Source organism: Convolutriloba macropyga, chromosome 15 (genome assembly GCF_964194025.1).
Source record: "Convolutriloba macropyga chromosome 15, txConMacr16.3, whole genome shotgun sequence".
In the NCBI taxonomy this organism is placed as follows: Eukaryota; Metazoa; Xenacoelomorpha; order Acoela; family Convolutidae; genus Convolutriloba; species Convolutriloba macropyga.
In genome coordinates, this window is record NC_134482.1 from 11,676,438 (window position 1) to 11,685,455 (window position 9,018).

At 37.5% G+C, this 9,018-nt stretch overlaps 1 protein-coding gene across 1 annotated transcript in view; it reads right to left on the minus strand.

The window, feature by feature from the left end:
* Positions 1 to 5,236: 5,236 nt before the first annotated feature.
* LOC142353990 (gamma-aminobutyric acid receptor subunit pi-like) overlaps positions 5,237 to 9,018 on the minus strand; it is a 45,301-nt gene continuing 41,519 nt past the window's right edge. The window contains exons 5-9 of the mRNA XM_075406231.1: positions 8,313 to 8,442; positions 7,639 to 7,805; positions 7,224 to 7,310; positions 6,403 to 6,626; positions 5,237 to 5,640 (exon numbers count right to left, since the gene is read on the minus strand). Of these exons, the coding sequence (XP_075262346.1) occupies positions 5,361 to 5,640; positions 6,403 to 6,626; positions 7,224 to 7,310; positions 7,639 to 7,805; positions 8,313 to 8,442 (888 nt within the window). The 3' untranslated portion in view covers positions 5,237 to 5,360. The remainder of the gene's footprint in view (positions 5,641 to 6,402; positions 6,627 to 7,223; positions 7,311 to 7,638; positions 7,806 to 8,312; positions 8,443 to 9,018) is intronic.

The following is a 9,018-nucleotide window of genomic DNA, read 5'->3' on the forward strand; positions in this document are numbered from 1 at the left end:
TCAGCAATTGGAAAACAGAAGAGACGGCAAAACATTAAAAACAACAAATCGAAAACAAGTCCATAGTTTCTGCAATACAAACGGCTGCGGCGCAATCCAATCAAGAGGAGTCAAACTTCACAGTTGGCCCATGTTCCCCAACAACTTCCTACCCCACGCAATTCTACGTCTCTCCGAACTATGAGGAACCCGAGTTATCTATGACAGTTGGCGAGGCGGAAAGGAATTATGAAAGCGAAAGCGATTAATGAGTAAAACTGACCATTCAAAACTTTGTCTCAAACATTACAGTATTAATTATTTAACAAGTACATATTTCTTACTAATTTTCTGATAAATAACATGTTATTTATTTCCGCCAAGGGGGAAATGTGGTACAATAGTACATTTTTAGTTTGAGTTCCTTAATTCGGTGCAACCAATTTAGTTCAATTTCTGTTTAACTTAATTTAGTTCAATTTCCTTATTTTAATTTGTTCATTTATTCAGTTTAATTTTGAAGATCAAATCCAAAGATTTCATACTCGTTAATTTGTTTATATCCTAAGCATGAATTGTTGTCTGTTCACCTTGTCTTGTGATTGTCAGTTGCCAGCATTTAGTAATGTTATCTTGTGAACAATTTGTGAAGCAGTTTGTTAATCTTGCCTAATTTCATTCTACTCAATTTCGTAATTAAAAATAGTTGACTCTCTCTCTTAACAAGATTTCGATCCGCCAAAGCCTAAATTCAGACGCATCAAAAATTTGGTATCTTTCGCTAAGCGAAATACCCGATAGATAGTTGAACGTGATTTCGCTCCGCCAAATCAACCTAAAATTTGTAACTCAAATAATCTATATTTGAATAACAAAATAAAGCTTGAATTCGCTCCGCCAATTCACTCTTAAATTGGCCCAATAAAGAACGCTAATTGGCACTACGAAACAATTCAAATCTACAGATTCTAAATCTGTACGACAAGCTCACAAGAATACGCAGCTATAGAAAAGTTAATTGGCAAAGACTCATTTTGAATGACAAATACAAATTTCAAAAATTCTTTTTTAAAAGGTTGTTAAAAGTCCTTTGTTTGAAAGGCACTTTCGTTCTAATGTCCGGTCACAAAGTAGAGTTTTGTGAATATGAGTAGAGGTCTGAAAAGTTGACCCGATAGTATACGTATATTCAAATTTAAATGGAATAATCGAACTACCCTTAAATTTTTTCCAAAAATATTACTGAATATTTTTAAGAGACAGGTTAACATATATTAAGCTCAAAAAAAATATATATAATACGCGATAATCCATTTCCATAGATTATAGATAATACGCGATAATCCATTTCCATAGATTATAGATAATACGCGATAATCCATTTCCATAGATTATAGATAATACGCGATAATCCATTTCCATAGATTATAGATAATACGCGATAATCCATTTCCATAGATTATAGATAATACGCGATAATCCATTTCCATAGATTATAGATAATACGCGATAATCCATTTCCATGGATTATAGATAATACGCGATAATCCATTTCCATAGATCATAGATAATACGCGATAATCCATTTCCATAGATTATAGATAATACGCGATAATCCATTTCCATAGATTATAGATAATACGCGATAATCCATTTCCATAGATTATAGATAATACGCGATAATCCATTTCCATAGATTATAGATAATACGCGATAATCCATTTCCATAGATTATAGATAATACGCGATAATCCATTTCCATGGATTATAGATAATACGCGATAATCCATTTCCATAGATTATAGATAATACGCGATAATCCATTTCCATAGATTATCGGAAGACAAATATTCGATATAAAAGATAAAATTTTACGGGGGGGGCATTCGGATGCATCATTATGTGATAGGTCTGATTACTTAGAAGAATATAAACCAAATGTTTGGAAATATTTTTTTTTCCAATTTTTCCAGGCCTTCGCGTTCCTCTGGCTTTCTTGGCTGGTATTTGTTGGCCCTAGTGTCATTTTCAATGCGTACATGAACAAATACTTGGAACAATTTCGACCGACTTCCCAGGTTTAGGTCCAGACCCAAATTGAGCTATGATCAGACTATGCAGACTGAAATGACCTCTGATCAGACTTTCCAGACCGAAGTTACCTCTGATCAGATCATCGAGACCAAAATGATCTCTGATCAGACTTTCCAGACCAAAATGTCCTCTGATCAGACTATAGTGCGCTTATGATCAGACCCAAACTCAGACCATTGTCCAGACTATAAACAGACTATGATCAGACTATCTTCAGACCATGGTCCAGACTCAATTTCAGACCATTGCCCAGACCTTAATCAGACTATGATCAGACTCAAGTGCGCTCCAAATAGTCTGATCAGAGAAAGATTTTAATTATGAACAAATCTCTTAATTTTGCTATAATATATTCATTTCAAAAAAACTGGTGTTTGCATTATTAAAATCATCTAAGGAAAAACCAATTCTGAAAATATTGCTAATGAAAACGAAACCTAACTGTTGAGAAAAAAATTTTATTTACCATACCCTTTAGTTCATATTCCTGACTCAATGGATGAACTTAGACAGCTTTCCACAAGAAACGTCGTGGTCTTCAGTTAATCAAATTTTCCTCTTGAGGGGACCGACATTTGCTATCAGCTGGACTCCTTGTTTCTGGTCAGAGTCATCGGACTTTAGATGAGTCTCTGATCGGAACGCTGCTTTATTGTTGCCTCTTGGCAGAGCCAACATCCCACAATAAAAAAAAAACAAAAAAAAATTGAAAAAATAATGCACTCGAAATCAGACCTTCCAAGAATTGAGCTCTGATCAGACCGAACCCAGACCATGGTCCAGACTAAAAAGACTATGATCAGACCGTCCAGACCGAATTGACCTCTGATCAGACCGAAATCAGACCATGGTCCAGACTATTGTGCGCTCAAACCGCTTTCCAGACCCTGTAATTTCGGTCTGGGAACACAGGGGTGTGCGCTCGATTGGGTCTGATCATAGCTCAATTTGGGTCTGGACCAAAACCTGGGTTACGACCTTGCTCCCGCTGACTTCCCGGGTTTTGCTATTAGTAGGCAAGGTGTGTGGAAAGAGAACAGAGTGCAAGTTCTAGTCGTCCTTGACGTAATTTTCAGAAGTTTGAAACATTCTTATGCATTTGTTAACTCTTTGTTACTTATCATTATTTTGAGACCATTCAGACAACCTTTCATTAACCTGATTGGTATGTGTCATCGAGATAGATAAATTTATAATTGATGAATAAATCTGTGCGTGTTTTTATGTTCCTAAACCTACACTAAATTTATGGTTTTTCTATCTAACTGAGTTACCTAAATTCAGAAAATTGCACTTTCCCCATTTTTTATGTTTTTATTTTCCCTTTCCTTGCGAAAGAAAACAATTTAAAAATAAACCCAATACCAACTTTCAACTATGTTGCCATCTGAACTAAGGGTACACTCAACACAAGGTCAGGGTCACTTATCTAAGCTCTACAAATTGTAACAACCAAACTGCAGTAATCGCTAACCCCATATACTGCTAAAGAATTGGAGCTTACTGGACACAGCCTACCATCTCCACAACAATTGCCAAGCATGCTACCGCTGCACCAAAACACTTTGCTAGCTTCATATAGCGCAGACTGTGTTTTTACAGTAAGATCAGGTATTTTTAAGATTTAGGAAAATCTGGTCTGAACTTATCAGACAAATCCACTGATTAGAGAGAAACCTATCTTGTAAATTTTTGTATAACATATCCAGAAGTTCTGAAAGTCAAATCAGAGGGACATCTTTTTGTTTTCTTGTTCAAAATATAATTTCTTGTTCGGAGGGACAAGCTAACAAAGTTATTATTTCAGCAGATCTTTGGTGCAATGGTTGCATTCCTGGACTCGGTTCTGGATACAGTAGGTTCGAGACCTCTAAGTTTGAAATCTTTAGCAGTTTATCTATTATTACAGATGGTTGTTACAACTGACAGAGCTTAGGTGAGTAGCTCAGAGATTGTGTTTTATGTACCCTTATTTGGGTTGTGGTTCGAGTTGTGTGGAACCAACTCGTTTGAGAAGGTAGTACTGTAATAACCCAGCTTGTGGTATATCAATCTAACGAAATTGTTACTTCAGCAGAGCTTTGGAGGAACGGAAAGTTAACGTGCCTGGAGGCAGTTTCGAGACCTCTAAGATCTAATTCTTTAGCGGTATAACGAGTTATCTAGTACTACAGTTGGGCTGTTACATTACGAAATTAATATTTACTGAAGTGTGAAAAAACAGTTATATTCATTAATGAGCCGCTTGATGGCGGTGAATTCTTCAAAATACTGTTTATTTTCTCTGATCAGAAATATCGAAAGATATTGAATTAATTTTTACTAAAAGAGAACGTTACAAAACTTTCTAGTTCTTAAAAAAGAAGATAATTTTTTTTAGTTTTAGCACCTCAACATCCCCTTTCTTCCCGGGTCGAGATGTCAGCGCCGTTTCAGCGCGTTATTTTGTAAGAAGTGCGCTGAATGTGCTAAAATTATGTAAGATATGAGCTGAATGCGCTGAAATGCGCTGAAATAAGCTGAAACGAGCTGATTTTTCAAAATTTTCAGCGCTTAAATCTTACATAATTTTGCGTTTCGCATTTCTTACATAATTTCAGCGCATTTCTTCTTAAACGGTCTATTAATATAAAATTAAATTAAATAGGAAGAAGTTCAGGAATCTGTAGCGCAGTGGATTGTGGGAAGGTTGCGGCACCGGAGAGCAGGGTTCAATTCTCATTGATAGCTATTTTTTGAAAACTCAGCGCGTTTCTTGCTAAGTTTCAGCGCATTTCAGCACACTTCAGCGCATTTTTTTGTAAGGTTTTTGCGCTGAACTTTTGAAAAATCAGCGCATTTCAGCGCATTTCTTACATAAATTTTCTCGACCCAGGTTTTAAGGTATACATTTTAAACCTTTTCACGCGTAATTCATGTTTTCACGCATCATGTGACCATAATAACGTATTGCTTGTGATTAGGGGTCACAAACAACACTCTACGGGTGGGAGAAAATGGATAGGATTATTGATATTCTAGGGGTATTTAGATGTCATAACCAGTAAAACGAAACTCTATACATGAAAGATTCCGTTTTTTTCAAAAAAACATGAGATGCTTTAGCCAGATACAATTTTTCATAATAATAATTGACATGACCTGAGAAATTCTTGGCAAAGTAGCCAATTTGCAACGGTTTTGTAATTTTTTTTCATAAATTGACATATTCTATTCTTATCACGGTTATACCAATATATTTCAAGTTTCGTTTTACAAGGTAAAATGTGTTCTATCAATTTAGATGTTCATTCTGCTCTGTAATAATATCCCCAATAGAGAATGTTAAAAATGAGGAAAGTAGCTGGAAAAAGCACACGTGAATAGTTGTCCACGTGGAGTATGTTCACGTTTTTCTCTCCCCGGAAGAAAGCCACAAATTTAGTGTCCAGTTGTTTTGAAATTGATCTGGTTAATCGCCTCTTTGGTTTGTTTGTGTCGTCATTGTTTGTTGTGTCGTTTTGTTGACTGTTGTTTGGGTCGTTTGCAACTAGAAATGACCTCCGACTTTCTCTGTCCATTCCGTATCTGTTCACAAACAAAGCATTCAACAAACAACACAAACAACAAGGTACCGAGGATGAATCTGGGGCCCAAGACGGATATAGGCCAGACCAAGCGTACCTATGTCCAGACCATAGCCCAAACAGAACTTCTGTCACTCCCGTCCAGACTATAAGCTATGCCAGAGCTTTGGGCGGACCAAACAGACCCGCAGCCGGATCAAACACGTTTAAATAACTGGTGGGTAAATTTGTACAAGAACCAGGTCGAGGTTTTCATTTGTCCTCGTTTATGACGCAGACCATTTTTGAACGCATACAGCGGGAATGGTGCGTTAAAACATACACAAGCGAGGATTTTTTAACGGCCAACATAAGCGCACCAGTAAACTTTAAGCAACTACAAGAGAAAAATTTCCGTAAAGAAAAATATGCATGATTTCTTCACAGGATTACGACTTGCTTTATAAAATCTTCAATATGATACTCTTCACTGCCATTTTTTATTACCTTTTCCTAGAAATTGGCGATCAATGCAAATCGTTCATTGGCACCAAATTCCGCTATTAAGCACCAAACAAATTATAGTTTTGTGGAATTTTATTCAGAAATAGATCAAATGGTTGCGGTGGGGTCCCTACGAACTGGGTTGGGGTCCAAGTTACGTCATATGTGGTTCAAAGATACCCGAAATGACTTTTGTCACCCTTGGCCAAACCGAACAGAGCGTAACCCAGGCCACTAGCCGGACCAATGAGCCAAATAGATAGATAGAGTAAAATGGAACCTTGAATCTCTTGGAGTCCAGCTGTCAATGGTGCGAATGATGTGTTGGTTTCTCCTCTCCCTCTCCAGTTCCTGGCTCTTTGCCTTCTCCTGTTCCGCCTTCTGGCTGTTCTTGGTCTTGAAGTGTTTGTCAAAGTAGCACACACATGCAAACTCAATCAGAGCACCAAACACGTAGATGAAACAAAGGCCAAAATAGACGTCCAGTGCTTTCACTTTGCTCACCTGAAAAAAAAACAAAAGGGACCTTTTCCGTTTGTGTCCCCCCCCCCCCCTCCCACCTTAGTGGTTGCATATTATTTGCACCCCCAAGACGCGCACATGCAATATTTTTTCATAATGTTTTACTGTGTAATGGCAGGTGCTCTGTAACGGGGGGTGCATAACGTACTGGTGCGGGGGGGGGGGGCACAAACGGAAAAGATCCAAAAAACAGTGTAGTTTGTCTCAGAAAATAAGTTTTTCAGAGAAATTTGTTCTCACCCTTATAAATTTGCTCGTCGGAAAAAAGTTTGTTCGGACAACAAAAAAATTTTGTCATGGACGATCATCTATTAATTCGATGTCTACTAATTTTATGCAATTTTCTTGGGTGCAATTGTGAATTCGTTAAATCGAATATATCATTGTTTCAACCCTAGTCGAGACCTAATGGCTAGACCGCAAGATTTTGCAAGAATCTTTCAGCGAATGGTCAAGTTGCAAGCTCTTGCAAGACGAATGGTTATCTTTCAAGATACCCCCCCCCTTCGAAAATCCCTGAGTTTTCAGGATTTAGTGATCGGAACAAAAAGGGTGGGGGCTTTTGAGGGAGTTGTTTACCTTGGGTAGTCTGCTATTGACAGTGCCCATGAGGGTAATGATGGTCAAGACAGTTGTAATGGAGAGAGAGGCACGAGCTGGGATACACTAAATAAACAACAGAATTACAAGATGTCGGAAGGAGGATATAATTGTCTCACCTTAGAAATTATCCAAATTTACACACCAAAATATACACAGATGGAGTTACTTTCTCGAAACATTTTTTTTATAAACTTTCCGAGCTGGAAAAATTAAATAAAACGAGTTTAGCCAGAAGTATTTAACCCTTGTATACCCCCCTCCCTCCCCCCAACAAAAATAATTTTGTTGAAAAGTTGTTTTTTTTCATATCTTAATGCGGAACAATAGCGGAACAAATATTGTAAGCAATCTCAATTTCGACTTTTGATGTCAACCTTAAATCTTTGTGTACCTTAGGGTCCACCCAGAACCCGACCCAAGACAACCCCACAATGAGGACAGCAGGAGCATATGTCTGTAAGACATAGTAGAGAAGAGTCCTCTGCAATTTGAAGTTGACCTCAAGGTCACTGAAGGTACCAGTTGTGAATTCAAGGTCATACTCGCTGTCCATCACGCCTACAGACATTTTGGATCTTTTCCGTTTGTCCCCCCCCCCCCCCCAGTACGTTATGCTCCCCCCATTTACAGAGCACGTGTCATTACATGATAAATCATTATGTAAAAATATGACACGTGGGTCTGGGGCGTGCAAATAATATAAACCTCTAAGCTGGGGGGGGGGGGCACAAACGGAAAATATCAGACATTTTTATGACTAAAAATTGGTCGAATTTATCAAGAATTTCCGCCAAATTTAGAAATGTTGCAAAATTAAGGGAGCAATTTTACTAATTGCTTCTACTCAAACCTAACGTACGGCTTTAGACCAAGTTTTTTTGGATATTGATGTCTTTTTTATAGTTTTTGACGGGAGGTAAGCTTTTTTTTAGTTTTTACTTCGACTTGTATGAGAACTCTGCCTGAAAAACTAGTCTTCATGTTTTTTTGGGTCTGACCAATACACTTGTTACACAAACATTATTTACGAATTCTTTGAGCAACCAGAAATTACTAAGTTCTCACCAATTAGCGTGAACTGAGGCAGTTTTTTCTCAGCACTGACGGTAACTGGGTTCTGGCCGGGTTCCCGCAACCATCTCAATCTCAAGTGATTTGTAGTGTACCCAAAACACTCCACCATAAGAGAGCAAACCTGAAAAAAGGCACCTAATTGCTCCACCTCATGTTTCAAAATTCTGTTATGAGTTTTTGTGATCAACATTTTTACGCAAGTGTGTAATTTAAGGAGAAATCTGAAATTTGGTTCATTTGATTATCAAGAATTAATTTCTGGTCTCATTTGGGTTTTGGGATCTATTCTGTTTCGCAAAATATATGTTGTTATATAGCACGTTACTATGTAAGAAAATAGCACGTGCGCCTGGGGTTCACAGAAAATTTATGCTTACTAAGCTGGGGGGAGGCAAAACAGAATAGATCCGGGTCCTGCTATAGATTCTACTACCCTGGACTCTTGTTCTGGGACATAAATCATGTCAAAAAAACTAAGTGTTTGACGGCTGTACTAGTTGAAAATTAGTGACAGCTTAATTGGAGTTGATCGTTAAAAAAACAGTGAAATAGTGTTTGTGGCAAACTTCTGTTTTTGAATATTGCTGGTTGCTTTTCTGCAAAATCTCTCAGTAAAAGATTTGAATTAAAAAGCATTCAATTCTTATAAGGTATCCATTTTCTATGGTACTTTCATCCTCTTCATCTCAGAAGAAAA